Raw genomic sequence first — 21,124 nt, forward strand, 5'->3', positions numbered from 1 at the left:
TTGTTTAGATGGCGTTTATTTAACACTAACCTATCTCTTTTGTTTTCATTGATTTCACATATGAATGAAGAAGACAGCACTATAAAATAAACCCCCTCTATCAACACTTGCGTACCCTATTCCAATCACAGGAGAATCAAACTAAACAAACATTGAATAGACGCGATATCATTAGTCGAGATCTTGAATAATAGTCTATGGCATAGACAATCTGTGGTATTAATTAAAAATGGCGCTTAAGTTATTATGGAAACTTTTTTAAATACAATTTAAGTGATTTTGTGGCAAATTGAGTAATATGAATAAAGATTTATGAAACAAGAGCATTTTTTAGTGCACGATATAGCAGAGGTATTAGCAAAACGCATGACACGTAAATCCAAGGTTTAAATCAACTCCCTTGATTGGAATAAGCTACATGCAAAGCCGGTAAATTTCTACACGTGAGTATATCGTACAATTGACAGTTCTCATAAACAAACGATCATTCCATCTGAATTATATTTTAAGCATATACGCTGGGAACAGAACCCCATTTAAAATTTTTAAATCGAGTTTTTCAATAATCGACTTTTATGATTAAATTATCGATTTTTAAATATAAAATTATTGATTTCAAAAAATCATCTTGAACATTACACGAACTTTAGTGATTTATATGGTCGCGAATGTTTGCTAAAATCGGTTGAGAAGTTTTGGACTCTATATGGATATACGAACGCTTCTCCCCTCGGCTTGGCTGTAGTCTGTTTAAAGTTCGAATGTGTTTCCGACCAATTGGATTCGAGTTCCCAGTTACCGTTTCAATCCAGGTCATCTGTCCGACTTGCCCGCATTGTGCAAATGGTTGGGCGCGTCCGCGAAAGCGAACTTGAGCCTGTACGCCTCCGCGACGAGCACGCTTATATTCGAATCCGTCCAATTTTGTGTCGGAACGTTTTGAAGGAGTATCATCAGTCCCTGGAAGTCCTTTTCTAATATCAATCTCTCTCTCCAGTGCAGGAGGAACGCGGCACACACGTATAGTTGGAATGTCGCGAAGCCGTCCGATTCGGCGAGGTAGGTGTCCCATAAACGAATCGTACAGGGTAACGGTATCTCTCTAGTGAGGAGGTTATTCATCCATCGGAATGAAAATTGGAGATAGTCGACTCCATGCTTCTGTAAGTGTTCGTGTAGCGGCAAATCAATGCGTCTTATTAGTTCTTTCAGTTGATTCACCTGAGGACAAAAAAATCATCATTGTTCACTAATTGAGTCGAGATGGCCCAGTGGTTAGAACGCGTGCATCTTAACCGATGGTTGCGGGTTCAAACCCAGACAGGCACCGCTGATTCATGTGCTTAATTTATCTTTATAATTCATTTCGTGCTTAGCGGTGAAGGAAAACATCGTGAGGAAACCTGCAAAGGACAAATTTCATAGAAATTCTGCCACATGTGCATTCCACCAACCCGCATTGGAACAGCGTGGTGGAATATGTTCCAAACCTTCTCCTCAAACGGAGAAGAGGCCTTTAGCCCAGCAGTGGGAATTTACAGGCTGTTGTTTGCTTTGTTTGTTCACTAATTAAAGTACTAGGCGAGGTTAGTTTAGTTTTATATACCTATTTAGTATAAAGTACCTTAGTATTAATTTAATGAGCCAAATCTATGTTTTCTATTATATATTAATATTGACTATGATAATGAGCATTATCAATGTTATTAATCTTATCTGAACTAATTGATTAGCAGAACTGCATTTGATGTTTACCAATCTCAAATACGGTAATGATGGCGTTGATAAAACATTGATAGTATGTCTTGTCTTTACTTTGTTTATACATTTAACTTTAAATGTGTGTTATCGAAATTAATGAACATTAAATATTACTTTCTACATTTAACTATTATTCAAAACTGTGGGTATCATAAGGCTATGTAATAAAATAAATTTTAAAAATATCATATTGTTTTTATATTTTTTGTCGATAATAATTTACGTCGAGGCGTCTTCGTAAGTGAAGAAATGAGTGTCGTTTAACGACGAGTGTCTTTTGTTTTGCAAGTTGGCAGTGAATGACAACAAGAGGCAAAAACATAGCAAATTTCGTATGAAGTGACATCAAATCAACTGTAGATTGGTGGTAGGGCTTTGTGCAAGCCCGTTTGGGTAGGTACCACCCACTCACCAGTTATTCTACCGCCAAATAACAGTACTCAGTATTGTTGTGTTCCGGTTTGAAGGGTGAGTGAGCCAGTGTAACTACAGGCACAAGGGACATAAAATCTTAGTTCCCAAGGCTGGTGGCACATTGACAATGGAAGGAATAGTTAATATTTCTTACAGCGTCATTGTCTATGGGTAATGGTGATGATTTACCATCAGGTGACCCATATGTTCGTCCGCCAACCTATACCATAAAAAAAAGATCTGCGTCAACAAAATAAAGGGACCAATCTCAATCTCAACAACAACGAACCGCATTGATCTATTGTAAGACTGGCTCTTATACGTAGCCTTCTACGATCGCGCTAGCCAGTTAGATGACTAACTGCACATAACTTGCAACTCGCTTCAACAGACAAAGTGCGTATGAAAAAGCATAAGGTAATACACATTCCCCTTGGTTATATTGACATTGGTTATATTGGATATGACATTCATTGAGTTACTTGTAACTGTACTTATATAAGTATAATAAACAGATACAAGTACTTCACTTGGTGGTATTCAAGCCCGTCTGATTAGGTATCACCCATTACATTTTCTGCCATCAAACAGCAATACTAGATATTTTTGTTCACGTTTGAAGGGCGAGCTAATGTAAGTAGTTAGACAGCCATTTAGTTACCTTGGGTCTGAATGTTGTTGGCTCATCGGTAATGTAAGGGATGGTTAATATTTTTACAGTGTTATGCCGCCCTTAGGGTGGTTATTTTACCATCATGTGACTTATTTGCTAGCCTGACCATATCATTCTAAATAATAACAATTTTTATTTTAATATGAGACAACATCACATACTGTAATGTAAGTAGCTGAAGCACTTGTGTTGTGGAAATTAGAAGTAACGACGGTACCACAAATACCCAGACCCAAGACAACATAGAAAACAAATGGTAATCTATATCGACTCGGCCGGGAATCGAACCCGGGACCTCGGAGTAGCGTACCCATGAAAACCTGTGTGCACACCACTCGCCCACGGAGGTCGTCAATTATTAATAATTATATAATTCAAAAGCATCAATACCTTGTACTGGATTCCCAGCTGTGCAAATATATAATTATCCTGTATACTATCTAGGAACTTAGATAGACACCAGAAGGAGTCCGCTTCTATGATGTCCCTCTGTTGTTCAGTCAAGCTATCCAGAGGAAAGTTGTCCAACTCCTTGCCGGGTGCTGCTTCTTGGAGGAACACCATAAAGAATGGTGTCACTAAGTCGTTGATACCTTGAACATAGCCGGAGGCTGGATGTCGTATCGCCCATATGTACAAGATTCGTTCAAACATAACCTGGAATTAAATAAATACCATTGTTTTTTCATCTACATGTTGTTGTAGCAATTTCATCAGTCGTCTTAAGGGTCGAGAAAATTATAGCCGCGGCGGGCCTCAACGCATCGCATTGCAAATTTGCGCCAAATCATATAGCAGGCGCATCGGGCCGCACCGCAACCCAACATCTTATAATCAGTCAGGTTTTGGCAATCTAAGAAGATGGATAGTTCTGACGAAGAGCTTTTTTTATTCAATATGTTGTTTTATGATTCCGCCTATCTCTATATTCTCTATCTATCTAACGCTTATACCTTCTCTGTACATCATCATATTTGGGATGTTGTAGGTCGTACAATTCCTTGTACTGTTCTACTAAAGAAAATAATAAACTTTAGTACTATAAAAAAATACCTGAATAAATATTGTTGATGATTCGGTTTCTGTTTTATTAATTTTTTTATTAATTAATTATGGTAATTCGCGAACAGCACTCAGTCAGCCGTCTGCTTGTTGACCTAACGCACACTGAGACGGGCCGCATTGCAACGCATAACATCGCCGCAAATATGCCTGGCTAGTGATGCGCCAATGCGTTGCGATGCGGCCCGTCGCGGCCAGCCTGAGGTGTGCGATAGCCCATACAAAATGTATGAAACTGATTCAGGAGAATTTTTGTGATGCGTTGCGGCCCGCCTAGGTGTGCGCCTATCTTTAAAATGCATCCCAACCCTTTTTCTCCAGAGCGACCTTTAGTATGAATTCGTTCATGTTTATACCCTTTTTGGTAATGTAATAAAATGGTTGTTTTTAAAATAATCTGCAGAAGGAAGTATCATACTGTTGTTTTTTTGTTTATTATACATATTTGAGGATAAAAGGCTAAAATATATTGAAATAATATCGTTTTCCTTCTCGTAATTTTAAATTGATCGAAAATTATTGTTTAAATATTGGCAAATATCCAGTGTTTCGTTTTTATAAATCAGAAGAAAACAATAGATTTTAATTGATACTTTTTTTAAATAAATTTTTGAAATGCATTTTTGACTTATTATGAAAAAACGTCATAGCTCAAAAATGGTACACTTTTGCATTATACATGGGGGTTAAAATTATTGCAAATAGTCACCCCTATCACTATCACAGGGTTATTATAACGGGACAGACGTATTATAATGGGAATATGTCGAATTACCAATAACCTTCCCTACCAATAACCCTGTATACATGTAGGCATTAATCAAGAACTGAGTAGCACACAATATAACTGTGCTATTATCAAAGCACATGGCATACCTAAATCTATGACTTTTATACATTAATTCCTTCTTCAATTGGAATAGGCTATAGAGAGATAAATTCAGATTCTACAATGGATATATATAACCTCTTTTCATATTTCCAAAATAAAATTTAAGGAATAATAATGCATCCTATCTTTCATATCATAGTTTACTACCTTTCTTATTAATTATATATATCTTTCCTTGTAATATTAATATTTTTATTAAAATATATTTTGTGTCAATCCAGTAGTTTCATAGCCTGGGATTGAATATTACATTGTATTTGTTCCTTTATGAGTTTTCTTTTTTTAACAAATGTTGATCTTTTATAGATTTATTACAACCAGATTATTATTATTCTTTTCAATTGAGTTCTTAGGGTATAAAGTCAGTAAGGGAATAGTATAAAATACACAAAAGAGTCTCTGGTCCAATTTTGACATAAACTAAAATTACAAAATAGAATTTATGAAAAATCAATTTCCTAGCCAGAATTCAAACCTTTTGTTTTTAGAATAAACACACACAATTATTATCTATAGTATCACTAATTGAGGTTAATTAATTAATTTAGTTATCCAGCAAAAGTTATATAATATTACCTGTACTGTTATTTGTTGAAACAAAGCCACAAGTGGGCTCATCCTGGGTATATCTATATGTATCTGTCTATATGTATCTTCTTCTCTTTCAGCGTCATAGTACTGCCTTACAAGATGCTTGTAATCAGCTCTTTTCCTCTCCAATGTTTCTGACCTTCTCTCTGCATTTGCCGGGAGGTAGCCTGCTAGAAGACGCCATGTCACAGCTCTGGCCTATAAGAAATATTATAAATATTTTTTAATATTGGTATAACATATACAGTGTGTGGTTTAAACTAGTTAAAATAGAGCAGATACATAAAGCATGTAATTACAGAAAAAACTTTTAATACTACATTGACATAAGAAAATCATCAGTATAACATTTCTAAAAAGCCAATATTAGATTATGAGAATTGTCACAAATACAATTTCTGACATTAAACTTTCAAGGTAGACATGTATAAAGTAAATATTGAGTAAAACAAATTGTGTGGTAATATCTAGAAATACTGAGTGCTTTTAATAATTCAAGCTGATTCTGTAATAATTTTAAAGATGCTATAGGTATAAAACATTAATAATAAAAAAGGTATGTTAATATACCTATTCTAGGTTGAAAAGGTTTTTTTTATTTAACTACCAAAAATTCTGATCTCAGTAGATTCATATAGTATTTAATACTTCCTCATAGTTTAGAGCAAAAAAGTGTGACACTAAAGGCATGAATAAATCTACATACAATTATGTACTGTGTGTCTAAAAGGTAAGTCATGAAATGGCATGTATTGTATTGCAGTCACAAGTCAGAGAGACCATTCAAGGTTATTTTAAATAGTTGTATTTATGTCTCGAATACTAAGCTTGTATTACCATTACAATACATTTAATAAAATGTAAAACAAGTATCAAAAAGCCAAATAACTTACTAATGTCAAGGGGTGTTAACCTACTATTGTCAATAAAGTTGTTTTCATAATTATCATAAATTACTGTTGGAACAATGTTTACTGTTAATTTAAATGACTCATCACAAATCACTGACCTTAGTAGGGATTCCAGACCAGCTGAGTTGCTTAAGTTCATTCAAGTCCAAAACAGAACTCTCTAGCACTTGTTGAAACCTTTCCAATTTGGACTCACTGCTTTCTTCGCGGGACGTAAGCGCCGACAGACGCACTGGACGAGGGCGGCCCGGATATCGCAGCGGCCCTGAACCGCCAGGCGCTCCACCAATTTTACGCACTTCATTCTTTCTTACAGCGAGCGCCTCTTCCCTGGGCTTAACACTCTCGCTCTCGACTTTGACGTCATTTTTGTTTACGTTCTTAGTACTATTCCGATGAGAATTAATAACATTTAAAGCTGCAGTCTGCGATATGGCTTTTGATATCTTCGTCTCCGCGATGCCGGAGATGATGTCGTCGTCCCCCAAGTCCCAGGCGTCGTTCACGGACGCCTGGAATTGCTGATACGATGACCCCGACATAACCTCGCCTCGTTCAACCCTCTGACACGGCCTGCCCGGAACAGCTCGCTGTGGAGTCTTCCAGAACGTGTCAGCCGCCAATCCGTTCTTGTCATATTCGGCTTGATAGCTTTCCATAATAACTTAGATCCAGAGACATTCTAAATAACTTAGCTGAACAACAAAATATTACGAAAATGTTGATATGACATATCAATTGGTCATAGACAATTATAGAACTATTTAATTTGTCAATTGTCATATGTGTTTTACCACGACTTTAAAACAGATTATATATAAAACTGATGGTTGACATATAGACCATTGTATTACTGTTAAATATTATGAATTGCATGAATCCTTATTATATTATTTTTTAGATGATTTACATTTTACTGTAATTAAATTATACAAATAAATATGTTTGACAAGTTTGACATTTACCAATCATTATAAAAGGTCGCTTAATTATTAATTTTATATTCATTTTATGGTTAATAAATGGTTTTTTCAAAATTATCAAGACAGCTTATTTTAACTACTCATATAACTTACTTACCAAACCGTTTTGATTTGAATTTGAATTGAAAACCATGGTTTCCAGGATTCTTATTTAATCAATACTAGAATATTGTTCATATTCTAAGGTATTATATATTCACTTAAAATGGCGAGCCCAAATCCTGACACGGATTTATCTTCCATGTTTATACGTAGAGGGGAGGGTAGAACATGTAAAAGTCCCACAAAATCAGAACCATCGTCGAGAAGAAATTCCCTAAAGAATATACCACCTGAAGTAATTACAGTAAAGGACTTTTTCGACTTTATGAAAACTGCTTATCAAGTTTATGAGCATTTGGAAGGCGATGAGGATGAGGGTAATAAAATAAACTGGGAGGAGTTAACCAAATTGACGGTTATAAACCATGTCATTGAACAGCAGGAGAGAGATCTTTTATATCAAACAGCATTTACTGAACAAAAACCCATAACTAGTAAGAGTGATACAGCTATCGAAAGAAAGAACAGTGAAGAAAGGACGGATAAACGGTACAGCTGTAGCGAAATTGAAGGTAAGCCATAGACAAATTTTATTTTTTATAATTAAAAAGTATTATAAGAAGAAGTTTATGATTTCAGGAAAAGGACGAAGGCGCTCGTTACCTCGAGAAGCGAGAGTGGAAATGCTTGGAGTCTGGACGGAAGCCAATTTGAATTGCAAATTAAATGATGTATGAAAAAAAATAGATAGATGATGATATTTCTTCTTATTTTATTCTTAGTTCTCTTTTACATATATAATTGGCAGGTGATAAATGAAGGAATATTGGATTCTATTCTTCCTTATTTGGTTGGTTATAAGAAACCGTCAAAAACGACAAGTGTATATACTCCGATAATAAAGAAAACGCCATCTAATGTATCCACGGACATTAAAAAACCAGCCAGTTTCGGAGGTAGGTTGTTAAATTATAATCTATATAAATATTATAAAATAAATGTGAAAGTAGCTCTGTCTATCTGACGGTCAAACCGTTGAACCGAATTTGATGTAATTCGGTATGATTCAACTGAAAGAAAGGCTACTTTTTATTGCCTGACTCATGACACTCTACACTTCACACACGCACTAGACTTCACGCGTGTGAAGCTGCGAGCGACTACTAGTATTCCATAATTGATGTATTTTTGTCAATTATTTTTTTGTTACAGCGTTTGTAAATGAGAAAGAATCTAGAGATCGTTTAGGAAGGCGTAAGTCTTCTGTGGTTGCAGCACAAGAACGCAATAATCAAAAACAAGAGTAAGTTTTATTAAATACATTGCTATATTTATTAATATGTAATGTTTAATGTTATTCATAATTTGAGATGACTATGTATATCCGATATGGTCTAGTGGCTAGGATACCTGGCTCTCACCCAGGAGGCTCGGGTTCGATTCCCGGTATCGGAATCAAATTTTTGAAATTTGAAAATATATTTATTTTTATTTATTTTAATTATTTTGTGTATATTATAATAATTTTATCAATAATTAAATAAATTATACTGTAACCATATTTTTACGAGAAGCAATAAATAAGTATATATACTTTATTATTATTACATTTATTGACGTGTTACTAATATGTATAAACTATATATATACCTACATATTAACGATATTTCTTCTGCGATATTAGCTTTTGTGGGTTGGGACTTAGTATTTCTGGGGACAAGTAGTTTTAGTATATTTTTATCTTAAGCTCAAACTTCATTATTTTAATTTTTACTTCTTCGAGATTGATGCGTTATTAGCGGATGTCTTCACTCTATGCAGGATTCGCAAGATTTACAATTTTTTTGGTATTATAGTTTCTGAAATTGCACGATTAATATTTCACTTTTATATACAATATAGATCAAAATCGAATCAAAATACTTTTTATCGTACATCAATAAACACATACATTCACGTTCACGTCACGTTCAAGAAAGATGCACAAGAGTCGGTCTTGTCGCTAATATAGCGATCTCTTCCAGTCAATTATTAATTAAAATTATAATTGATAAGTTTCACAGTATCTCCACTAGAAGCTTATGTTTGAGTAGAGTCTAAGACTTTGTAGTAATAATCGCAGTATATGATGTAAATACTAAGTAGGCAAGATTAAGAAGTAAATGATTATACAATAATATATAGGTACCTATGTTTTTTTTTAGTGGTGACGTCGAAATTCACGTCTGCGATGAGGTTAAAGGCTTGAAAAAGGACTTCAGGTGTCCGCAAAAGTTACTTGTATCTAAGATGGGATATTTTGCCGACGTGACCGCTGGCCAGAGGTTGGAAGACATGGATATATCTGTGCATTGTGATATTCAGGTTAAAATTTGAATATATATGAATATATATCTTACATATATATATTACAAAAAATATATGAGAAAAATAAACAACAATAGATATCAGATATTGTACATTATTTTATATATTTATTTTTTAATATATTAATATTACACTGTATTTATTTATTATGTTTATATCTGCTCTGTACACCCCTACCTCTTTCTATATCTGTTTTCCTCTACCTTAAGGTTGCCTGGAAGAGATCGCTGTGTTAGCGATAAGGCCGCCTCTTGTACATCTTTCATCTAACCGTGTATATGTGATTTATTTACTGGTGTACAATAAAGAGTATTTTGATTTTGATTTGATTTGATTAAGGATAATTCATTCTATAATTAAATTTACTGTAGCGTTTAATGTTTAAACCTCAATCATATACCTTGCTATCATTACTAATTGTTGAAGATTATTATAGATATATACAGTAACGTAGTAAAATATATAGTAACCTATTACATCTATAATAATCTTACTACTGATTGAATTTTTAGATTTTCGACTGGTTGATGCGATGGGTAAAGCGAGATACGATCCTTGTGGCTGACTGGCCACTCCTTGACCCTCACAATGTTGTACCAATTCTTGTTTCAGCTTCGTTTCTGCAGGTCAGTTACATTTGCGATGTTTTATAATAATAATAGTTACGATTAAATAATATTAGATATTTTATCTTTACCTAACTAAACGATTACTATTCTTATAATTCACTTACAGTCGTGTGTTTAACTAAAGACGAATTTTGTTATACTTACGCTGAATATTTCTGTCTTACTTTAATATTAAGTGAATGCAATGCGTTTTTTTATGTTCTTCCTCATAATGGGTTTTCTTTCTTTGAAAACAATATCACGAAAAACTGTAATGTAGAAAGTGATATCTATTATATATACCGAAAAAGAAAAAGTACCTAAAATGTATCCTTCGAGAAGGCTTAGTTCGTATCGAATTTAACCAAGTGTTAAAAACTTCTTGAATTCTTTGACTTATAAAATCATAAAACAGTCTCGTCAAGAGTGTATTTATTGTTTGTTCATATCTCTACGTCTGGCTGAGACTGGTCTTCATATTCTGAACGTTTATCAAAAATATCAAATACAAAATGGAAAAACATTTGTAAGATATCTTTGTTATTGGAAACTTATTGCATACCAGATAGAAGTACAAATATGAATATGTACTATAATATTTGTATTATTAATATAGATGGAACCACTTCTGCACGACTGCCTCATCTATTGCCACGCTCACATGAATGATATTGTCAAAACTTCGACCAATCTGGCGTGCCTTAGTGATGCCCTCTTGACTAGGTAAGGTCATTTACTTTGCAGAGAATGAACATTCTGTAGGTATTGATAAAGCTTGATTATGTTAGGATTGTATCAATTAGTAAAATAATCTATGTTTGATTCTCGTTATACTCGTTTAGTACAACGGAGTACTATGTAGTGTATGGGCGGGATGAACGCCGGAAGGCTTGGTAATATATGGGTTGGTAGGTATAGTTTATAGTTAACAAAACAGATTCTTCAAGTTCAAATGTCATATAATTGCTATAATTAGTACTAAATTCATCAAAACAGTTTATGTTATCGTATTTCATTAAACGCAAAGCATATACTTGTCATTTTCCTGCCAGTTAATCGCCAGAGCAAACTGTTATCTTTTCTAAATATCATGTGAATATTTGCCACCTACATCATCCAGTTTACTACGAGAACAATGTCGATCTTGAGCTTTAATTAAGCTGTACGATCGACATTAAAGAAACGAAATCAAACAAGGAAGAAAGTAAATAACATGCTTCAAGGGATTCTAAAGAAATAACTATGGCTCTTGAATAAACCCTTTTAATAATCTTTGCCGTGACATTTTTACTCGCTCGTCTATCAGAGCCTTAACATGATATTTAATTCATTTCACTTATTAATCTTAGACTGGCCGCTATGTATACCAACGCAGAGTTAGAAGCTATCCGCGACCGCAAAGACAAGATACAGTCCCGTCTGTATTGCAAAATGATCCTGTCTCTAGCTGAACCGGTGCCGGAGACCCTACGAGGACATTACGCTACTCTAGCGACACTCTTTAAATGCAGCAAGTAAGAAAAGAGTGTTATTTCAATGGTTTTTCTTCAATTTTATTCTATAGATGCTTGCTCTAAATAGCCAATTGAATGTCAAGAGTCTCCTATAATTATACCGTCTAGTCTTGTTCTTTCATTTTCAGGGGATATAGGATTAGGCACTACTATGCTCTGTGCTGTCACTCATTTGAAATTATATCAGATGTGTTATTAAGTTTCATATATATCAATTTACATACATAGTTGTATCAAAATGTAATGGTTCCATTATTTCCCTATAACCAGATCATATTAAAAATTGTAGGGGTTACAAAAAGGCGGGTGGAGCATCGTCCGTATTCAAGTGACCATCAAACAAGTGCCCCAAAATGCAGTCAATATTTTCTTTTCCGTTCTCTTTAACAGATGCAATAAATTGCTGGGTCGTCACATCGCGGAGCAGGTACCTTGTCAACCTGTCAACATGCGTATCGACAGACGTGGAAACGTTATTTCTACTCATAACAAGTTAGTACAAAGTTTAAATCTAAGGCTTAATGGATACTAGCTTAACATTCTGATACACTAAACTGACCAATCAGCTTAAATGCCCCAAAAAGATATATTTTTCGTTTTCATAGTATAAAAACGTATATGATCACAATATTCTAAATTCAAATATTTATATGCATCATGTCTAACCCTAGGGACTTATCTTGGAGCCTTAATGAGTACATAACGTGGTTGTATGGTGAGCTGAGGTCGTGGCGGCGCGTCTACTGGCGGCTCTGGGCAGACTGCCATTTTCTACGCTGTCAGTTGTGTGATTCATATTTCCCAGCATACCAGGTCAATACTCATCATCAATACTGGTATAACACGAAATTATAAAATGTTGGATTTATATTCATTTGTAGGTCCTAGGTGAATTCTTCGTCATTATAAATATTGTTTATTAATATCCCCTAATCCTAGTGACCAGATCGACTAGGAAGTTCTTCATTATGTAAGTACTGGTCAGTTCATATACAAGAGCGGAAACTTATAGCTTGTGGTATTTGGGGTGGTGCAGATGGAGTGGTGCTCGCAACATGGCGAAGGGGCGCACGCTCTGGCGCTGGAAGGACGTGCGTTGTCCGCCGCTCGACACGCGTGCTGCGGGGAGCGCGCTTACCGCTTCGAGACCATCCCTAGAAACACGGTCAGATATTATGGTCAAAAATTCTTCTAAGTGCAGAAAATGAATGAAAAATAATATGTTGTTCAGTATTTTTCAGTCCATTCATTTGCTCACACAAAGCAGATTAAAGCATTTAATTAAAACGGAATGGACAATGAACAAATATCCGTTTAAATTCTATAAATAAAGATTTTTGTTGGTCTCCGCAAATGTAACTTCCCCGAACTACTGTTTATTGAATATATGAACACTCATATAATTTCTCTTAATTTATTTTGTCTTAAAATAAATTTAAAATCAGGGTTGTCAGTTTCGAGAACACGTGCCGGACGAGCGGTTGGCTGCCGATGCTGCTGTAATGGAATTGTACAACAATTTCCGAGACATCATTGCCATGAGACCTCCTCAGCTAATGTTCCCGGAGAGGCTGACTAGACTCGTTCCGAGAGGTGAGACTACATCAAACTGTACAGTTCTATTCTACATTAAAATAGCCCAGTTTACAAAGTACCTGATCTGATCTTTAGCAGAATAACGGATTACTGACGTACTGAATTCTATTAAATTTTATTTCTACAGAAACCGGTGAAGATCCAAGCGGTCGCCTTCAGTGCAGGGAGGTGTTCTGGTGGGAGGGCATCCAGCTTGTACCGCCTCGACAGCCACTCGGCTTACTGGGGCGGCTCTATACCAGCAACACTAAGTTCAACCGTGAGAATGTCAGACTATTTATTTAATAATAAGAAAATGATGACTTGCTAATGACTTCTTCGTAGTAATTAAGCATTTAAGCACTGTCCGAAAGAATAAAATAAAAGAATTTGATAGCTTATTTTTTTAAGTCAGTGATAAACTTGATGGCACATATTTCTAAGATTAAACCAAGATTTGATCAAATCTCTATTTAACCTGTTTTTATTTGGTGGTATTACATTTAACTTTAATTTGAATGCAATGCATATGAAGTAAAATGTACACCACCATGTATAAAGATCGCATAAGCAGGTCATCGATCTCTAGTAAAATTGATAATACTTACATTAGGCTACAAAGCCAATAGAAGACCGCTGTAAATACGCTCTCCACATTGGCAAACGTAGTTCCATTGACATGACGCTTGATGAAAAAAATTCAACCTCATTATGTGAGGATTTTTTTCACGTCAACTCGATGTGTTTTATAAATTGATAATTTGTCTTTGGTGACGAAAACAATGTCTAATGTTTTAATATTGATGCGTAAAAAATAGTTTATTTTAAAGCTTATTAACATTTCGAGATGCTCGTGAGAAAATACCTCTTTCAATCGGTACAAATTCAAAGTTGGAGAGAATGTCAGTAAGTATCACAGCGGATCATTTAGAGGCAAAGGTGGAGCTTGTTAATTCACAAGATATGACCATATCATTATACAAATAACACTAAACAACAACGCGATCATTGCTAAAAAGTATTAGCACGCGGATTGCGATAGTATAACGCAATCCATCGGTGTCGACACGTGCGCAGCGAACGCGCGTCCTGGCTCGCCCGTTTTGGGTGCGGTTCGCACATCCATGCAGTCGATCGCCGGGAATGGCTCGACTGTTACGTGCGCGTCACCAGAAGTAAAAGAAGCGAAGCCGAAACTTCCAGTTAAGGAAGACAGTCCAAGAAAGGTAAGTCCGGCTCGAAGGACTATTCTGTGTTTAGATAGAAGATACAACGGAAGAGTTACGAATAACGTGTAGGTACTCATATTTTATTTATGTCCAAGATATGTTTGTAAATAAAAGCACTAAATGCATTTCGAAATACTGACAGACGTGAACAATTTATCTATTTAATTTTCAAGATGATTTTCTGTGTAAAGTTTGTCAGTTTTCAGAAACGCAATATTAAATCATTTATGTAAAAAAGCACTTGTAGATCTTGTAATAGTGAACAGAAACACATCAGCGAATATCAGAATTGCACAGAATACAAAATTATCATGCTTTTAAAATAGAAATCCTCATCTTAACGTTATTGTGTATATGTATTTTTATGTAATAGGTGTTGTGACGTTTTGCTTCGAATGTCCATTTGTGTTGTCAGTGTTCCTGTGTCGTTTTGTGTTCGTCTTGAAGTTTATATAGTTATTAGAGTAGCCATCTAATTGTTTTTAGTAATCGACATTGAAATACTTGTTTTGATCATTTTTTATATAAAAAAGTATCTAGCTCAATATTTATAGGACCCTTTTGAGGGCTCTATCGATTTTATAAAATCGAGCTATGAGTAGTTTTTTTCGCTTTTGGCTATCGTGTTTTTGCTATCAGAGAAACAAAAACAGTCAGTCTTTTGTTTCAATTGATATCACAATGGTCTTTGTATAACATAACTTTAATTAAATTTTACGGTTTCATCTAATTTATCTTTCAACTTGGCCGTGTTGCAAAGCAAGGCGCTGGCAGCGGCGAGGGCGGAGACTCTGAGTCTAGCGATTCCAGTGAACAGAGCTCAGACAGCGACCGCAGTGAGGAGGACGTGCCTCGGCGTTCCCGTGCCAGGACCAGGGCTCCACCCCCGCCCCCAGCCACTAGGAACAAGTGAGTTAAATAGTGTATATTAGAAATTCTGAATACAATAATATTATGCAATTATAATGGCTGACAATATGTCAATACAAGGTGTACCTTGCAAGAATACTTACTCCTCTACTGCTCTCCATGACCTCTCGTGCCATTTCGATCAAGTCCAACTGGTCTATTTTTTTTTGTTTGTGTAAACTACTTATTATTTCCTCGCTGGGCGTTGCAAGGTTGAGTTTTTTCCTGGGACTATGATTGTAATCAAAACTAAGGTGGGCGAAAGGAAGATATGTTTAGGAAAGAGTACTCTTACAGATATTTTAAATTCCTCGAATACGAGTATTAGAAGGTTGACAGTATTCTTTAAGATAATCTATGTATGTTGGTGTTAGTGCTCGTCGTGGTCGTGTGCAAGGTCGAGTGTGGGCGGCAACGCAGTCTGCGCGCAGCAACCAGGATGGACAGCGACGATTCGAAGAACGCGCAGCGACTCACATGCGTGCTGCCCTCGCCCGCAGGCACCAGCGCAACGCCCGCCAGCGCGACCATCCCGGTTAGCAAAGCTACATATAATCACAATTTGAAGCCTGTTTAGTCTTTTGTCGACTAACCTATAAAATATCAAATCTCAGTTCAGAAATTCTAAGTGTGAAATAGGAATTGTCCTATGCCTTAGACAGCATATAAAGCTGTTGATCATACGCCCTAACTCTTTCAAGTCTTGGCAATTTCCCGTCTCAACAAATTATAGTCGACGTGTGTTTGCACACGGCTGAATTGCAATCTATATAATATAGTGTCGATTATGCAGTATATTTTACTTAACGAATAGTAAATTTTACAAATTTGAAATCCGCAGGCGGTGCGTACGCGCGCCTGGAGGCGGAGTGGCGCGAGCGTCATGGGGCACGCGTCCGCCCCGCGCCGTCCGCGCGCGGCCGCCCCGCACTTAAGTACAAGTGAACGTGCTCTTAGTAATCATTACACGATTTTAGCGATGTCATTTGTTTCATTGTAACCCGTACCACCATATATATATATATATACCACTCACGAGTTAAAATTAAATATTCAATCGTATTATGATCAAAGGTAAAAAAAAAATCGGTCTTTTAGCAAAAACTTTTCACTAGTCTGCTTGATGTGGTTTTGCTGGCTAAATAAATGATATTTAATTTATGGGTCATGTATTATTCTACTACTACTACATATTTATTAAATATTAAATTATAAAAATAACGAAGTCTAATATAAGCTCACATAACAAAAGAAAGGTAGATACTTCAAATAACTAAGTTTATAATAATTACGAGTTACGAGAGTAACCTTAACCTTCAATACGGTGTTATGAAATTTGATTCAATATAATATAATTTATATCACATTACTATTGCATATTATGAATATAGCAGGGGCTATTTTCAAATTCATTTAATAGGAAATTACTTAATTATTATTGTAATCAATCAGATCAATAATTTGTAAAACTTTGATCGGTTTTACGAATTTTGCCGATGCTACATCTAATTTGTGTCCTACTATAATTAATATTATTTTATATGGCACAGCATTTTTTACTGGCATGTAACACTATTTCTTATTTTAAATATGATTGAGCTGTCATTATAAAACAGTTGGACGATAGCATAGCATTGTAACAAAAGATAGAGAGATTGAAGCATCATTGTAAAACGATAATATTATTTTGGCCATCCCGAACTACTGAAATTACATACGTTAAGTAACAAAATTGACCCAAATCTATTGATCATGATGGCTAGTAATTTCAAATACAAACAAGAAATAGGAAGGTTTCCATTTAGGGTAATATTAAAGCAATACTCGAAACAATAAAAACAGCTTGTTTTAGTCAAAGTATTTTATTGGAGTTAACTAAAAGCGCAGACGGTGAGGGTACTGGCTTGAGCGGAGACCGAAGGCTGCCTTCAAGTATCCTCTGAGCACTTTCTTGTCTGTGCGTTTGCCGATGGCTTTGATCACTGCCTCGTCCACAAGCTTTTGGTCTGCCTTGCGCTGTTCAGATGGAACGTATTTCTGGAAAATGGATTTGATCATGTTAGATGTAAATGTAAAAATCAACAAAATGTATTTTCAAATTTTAATGAAAAAATTTACTGATTTTTATGAGAATTTTTAAAAATAAGAACTATTTTTAAATTTTAAATATAACATTTTGTTGTTGTTGATTTGTGTAGTTACTCCAAACAAATCTTTCCATTATTTGATGAAATTTTGAAATTGTGTAAGAGTACTAGGTCTTTCTGCCATCAATGCATTAATTTTTTCACAAAGATCTTACCTCTTTTTTGGATGCGAAGATGTCATCACCCTGCTTGCGCTTGACGCTGCGCTTGGTGCTCTTCTTATTCTTCTTGAAGTAAGTGTCATCAAGGTGTGCTGGTAACTTGAAGTCACCGAGATCAACCTTCGTGCTGGTACCGATCACGTACCGTTGGGGAATACGACGTAGTGGACACGAGTTGAACTGTGATGCGAAAAAAAGTATATTGCTTTATAAATATTTATCACACATGATAAGCATTATTGGTGAAAAACATCAAATTGACGAATATAAATTATAGTAGCTTAAAAGTCATATAAAGGGTTCATGAAAATATCTTTTGATAATCAAACTGTCTTGTACAGAAATGTTTTAACAAAACACATTAATAAATATAACAATTAAGGCTATTTAGTTTTAAAAGTGAGTAGCTGTATAACATATTAAATTTTTATATTTGAGGTTATCTCAATTATTTCTGAGAAGTTGGTATCTGAGTTACATAGTGCACAAAATTAAACTCACAGCGAATGGTCCAGTCACAAGCAACAAGCCACTGGGCAGGATTCCAACAAGCACAACACGCTTGCCTGAATGTCTGCCTGCCAGCAGGATGCAGACGGTACCCACGGTGAGGTTGGGGCGTGTCCTTCTGATGTGCTTGCTGAAGGTCTTGTGGTGAGAACGAGTGCGAATCCTAGGGAATTAAGAAAAAATATTAGATATTTTAAGTGTGGTTAGTCTGTTGGCCTTTTAATTTATACAATAAATCAGGAACACAGAATGCATTGCAGTAATGTTATACTGATGTACTTTAAAAATATAAAGCCATAAAATTATCCTGAGTAGCAAATTATATAAGCCATAGCATCAGATTGTAATCCTTGATTTGGAAGTAAAAGAATATACATTACATTTTGTTTAAACAGACATTTCACTAATAATGTAGAAGAAATTTAGTAATGCATATTCCACAATGCTTTTCGAAATAAAATGATTTTAACTATAAAAAAGGGTGGCAGCAATTCCAGAATGATTTAATTCATTAGAATATAAATTATTAAAACTTATTGCCTAAATTTGAGTGACACATAAGTGATATTTATGAATAGAAGTGTAACACATAGTATGACACACAAGGTGTAGCATCAACAAAATTCGTAAAACCAATCACATCCGAATTAAGTATGCTCTCCCAAATTGTCAATATTTATTTCTTATGTGAATATGATCTTAACGTATGCTTGTAATACCGGATGAACAAATTTGTCAATTTGATATGTCGATTTACATGCACTTGCTTTCTCTTGGGTTGAAATGACGGGAGAATCTATAGCGATGAATAGCATTAAACGGCGTGAGAGGGAGCTATTTCTATTGGTTTACGATTACTGCCAATTTATGTAATTGGCAGTAATCGGTTTTATTGAATTTGCCAATGCTACATTTAAGTTGTGTCATACAATACTTTAAAAAAAAAAGAACATTAGCAATGCATCATTTAAAGAAACTTTTATTTACCCCTTCGATTAATTGTTAAGTTTTTCTATGAGTGGGGGATGACAATAGCCCTTAGGGTTATTAACAAACCTGCCTTTTTTAAATTAGTAATTTTAAGTTTTTTTAATGTATTTATTGATAAAGAAACACTATGCTAGAAGACAAACCCTTAACACCAAAATAGTTTATACACACCAAAGAGGTTTCCACTTCAAATTAAAATAGTTATATGATATAGTAATAAAAATACTCATTGTTTGATTACTATTGGTTTACTGAATAAAGAAAAAAACTATAGAAATAACAGTAAATTCATCAAATAAAAAAGAACTTAAGATTACATTTCTCATATTAACAAATACAAAAAGAAATATATCAGTTGTACTATATCGAGTATTGATGTGAAGGGATTTTTTTTTTTAAATGTGTTGTGTAAGTATTTACTCACTTGTCCTGAGTGGGGTAGAAGGACCTCCTGCTACGGAGCAGAACTTTACGGGTGCCTCCGTTCTTTTCACCTCCGATGGGCTTCACCACAACTGCGGGCTTTTTAGGCTTGGGTGCCTTTGGGTGTTTCTTGCCAATGAACTTGTACTTAGCCTGAAAATTAATCAAAGTATTAGTTTGCAACACATATATTTATATTAAAATATCATTGAATTTAGAAAAACTTAGTTTTGTATAAGTGCCTCTAGTATACATTTGTAGATAACTTCTATGCATTCATTATATTTAACAATGCAATTGCACTGTCAATTAGATTTGTGAGCATGATATTACCCTCCACATCTGTATAAAACTATAAAATTACAGCATAGTTTTGTATAATGATCATAAAAATATGGTAAGTAGTCTAAAAACTATATCTTTTTTTTTTCAATATTTTATGAGTTATGTAGTAATACTAATTTAATAATGATATCAATGTTAAGTTGACAGAAATGAACTGGCTTTTGAGAGATAGCTATTTCTCAAACACATGCTAAAGTAATATGACAACATGAGCTGTTTATTAAATCTATTTAAAATAGGTTACCTTCTTGTGGAACATTTTGCTCTTGGAGAATCTAACGATACCGTTTCCCAAGTCATAATTCCTCGGTTTGCCAACCTTGGCCTTCTGGACTCCGCCCGCAGGGGCTGCGGGGGCCTTTGCCGCCGCCTTGGGCTGTGGTGGAGCCATACTACAAACAGAAACAACCTCTAAATAATCCAACCATCTGACTATGTTTACAGGTTATCTTTACGTGTGTTATCCTTAACATACAAACAAGTGATGGCATTTGATTTGTAATTTACGATAACTAAAGCAAATTGTGAGACACTGATATAAAAAAAACCACTAAAGAACCATCACCAATATCTCGCACGTCAAACTTTGGTTATAATAAATAATAGATTTAACTTCGCGTTAAACGAAAATAAGGCACGTCGTCACTTGATTGTATTATAGTAATTATATTTCATACGTTTAAATGATTTAATCTTCTAATATTGTACTTATTTTGTTGGATTTATTTTATACAAACACAACAGCAACTCACATTAGAACCGGGATCAAGAAAAAGAAGTTGACATAAGCTGTCACCAGTGTCGCCAACACTTGAGTTTTTCTCCCCGAAAATTGGGCTTAAAACTCCTGTTTTCCCGTAAAGTTCTCTTTAAACTTTTGATCACTCGATAACTTTAAAAAAATACATTATACTTAAAAGTAGTTTGTAAATATTCAGAGAAAAACAAACTTAGAGATATGACAATAAATATTTCGACTTTATTCTCGAAGAAATTACAAAAGATATATTTTTAAGA

General features: G+C 34.8%; 3 protein-coding genes and 1 non-coding gene across 5 annotated transcripts; 2 read left to right on the forward strand and 2 right to left on the reverse strand.

The window, feature by feature from the left end:
* Positions 1–278: 278 nt before the first annotated feature.
* On the reverse strand, positions 279–7,068 carry LOC124532827 (TBC1 domain family member 22B). Its single transcript, XM_047107917.1, has 4 exons — positions 6,403–7,068; positions 5,379–5,591; positions 3,239–3,505; positions 279–1,221 (listed from the first exon to the last, which is right to left on the reverse strand). Exons 1-4 carry the CDS (start codon positions 6,961–6,963, stop codon positions 814–816), a joined length of 1,449 nt encoding a protein of 482 aa, XP_046963873.1. The 5' UTR covers positions 6,964–7,068; the 3' UTR covers positions 279–813.
* Positions 7,069–7,417: 349 nt separating this feature from the next.
* On the forward strand, positions 7,418–16,071 carry LOC124533071 (SANT and BTB domain regulator of class switch recombination). The gene is made up of 16 exons (XM_047108237.1): positions 7,418–7,901; positions 7,969–8,060; positions 8,138–8,285; positions 8,542–8,632; positions 9,534–9,693; positions 10,209–10,322; positions 10,921–11,027; positions 11,654–11,818; positions 12,209–12,310; positions 12,490–12,631; positions 12,855–12,983; positions 13,264–13,411; positions 13,542–13,673; positions 14,471–14,619; positions 15,383–15,531; positions 15,906–16,071. Exons 1-16 carry the CDS (start codon positions 7,493–7,495, stop codon positions 16,069–16,071), a joined length of 2,403 nt encoding a protein of 800 aa, XP_046964193.1. The 5' UTR covers positions 7,418–7,492.
* On the forward strand, positions 8,713–8,784 carry Trnae-cuc. Its single transcript has one exon. It is a non-coding gene; the product is annotated as a tRNA-Glu (tRNA).
* Positions 16,072–17,374: 1,303 nt separating the features above from the next.
* On the reverse strand, positions 17,375–20,960 carry LOC124532707 (60S ribosomal protein L6). 2 transcript variants are annotated; one of them, XM_047107735.1, is made up of 6 exons: positions 20,860–20,960; positions 20,352–20,499; positions 19,764–19,915; positions 18,341–18,512; positions 17,834–18,019; positions 17,375–17,568 (listed from the first exon to the last, which is right to left on the reverse strand). In XM_047107735.1, the coding sequence occupies exons 2-6, from the start codon at positions 20,496–20,498 to the stop codon at positions 17,407–17,409; spliced, it is 819 nt and encodes a 272-aa protein (XP_046963691.1). In that variant the 5' UTR covers position 20,499; positions 20,860–20,960; the 3' UTR covers positions 17,375–17,406. The 2 variants fall into 2 exon arrangements, with proteins under 2 accessions (XP_046963691.1, XP_046963692.1); XM_047107736.1 differs by having other exon boundaries at positions 20,785–20,866.
* Between the last annotated feature and the right edge of the window lie 164 nt (positions 20,961–21,124).

The sequence above is a fragment of the Vanessa cardui genome, chromosome 10 (genome assembly GCF_905220365.1).
Source record: "Vanessa cardui chromosome 10, ilVanCard2.1, whole genome shotgun sequence".
In the NCBI taxonomy this organism is placed as follows: domain Eukaryota; kingdom Metazoa; phylum Arthropoda; class Insecta; order Lepidoptera; family Nymphalidae; genus Vanessa; species Vanessa cardui.

What these genes read in the sequence shown, in the direction of transcription:
- LOC124532827 (XM_047107917.1), bottom strand. Translation starts at nt 6,963, where the DNA reads ATGGAAAGCTATCAAGCCGAATATGACAAGAACGGATTGGCGGCTGAC. An exon ending in TTCAACAAATAACAGTACAG is followed by an intron (nt 3,506 to 5,378) that starts GTAATATTATAT and finishes ATTTAATTCCAG; the next exon opens with GTTATGTTTGAACGAATCTT. An exon ending in AGCTGGGAATCCAGTACAAG is followed by an intron (nt 1,222 to 3,238) that starts GTATTGATGCTT and finishes TTTTGTCCTCAG; the next exon opens with GTGAATCAACTGAAAGAACT.
- LOC124533071 (XM_047108237.1), top strand. Translation starts at nt 7,493, where the DNA reads ATGGCGAGCCCAAATCCTGACACGGATTTATCTTCCATGTTTATACGT. An exon ending in CGCAATAATCAAAAACAAGA is followed by an intron (nt 8,633 to 9,533) that starts GTAAGTTTTATT and finishes GTTTTTTTTTAG; the next exon opens with TGGTGACGTCGAAATTCACG. An exon ending in TTTCAGCTTCGTTTCTGCAG is followed by an intron (nt 10,323 to 10,920) that starts GTCAGTTACATT and finishes TTATTAATATAG; the next exon opens with ATGGAACCACTTCTGCACGA.
- LOC124532707 (XM_047107735.1), bottom strand. Translation starts at nt 20,498, where the DNA reads ATGGCTCCACCACAGCCCAAGGCGGCGGCAAAGGCCCCCGCAGCCCCT. An exon ending in TTCTACCCCACTCAGGACAA is followed by an intron (nt 18,513 to 19,763) that starts GTGAGTAAATAC and finishes TTAATTCCCTAG; the next exon opens with GATTCGCACTCGTTCTCACC. An exon ending in TCTTCGCATCCAAAAAAGAG is followed by an intron (nt 17,569 to 17,833) that starts GTAAGATCTTTG and finishes TCCATTTTCCAG; the next exon opens with AAATACGTTCCATCTGAACA.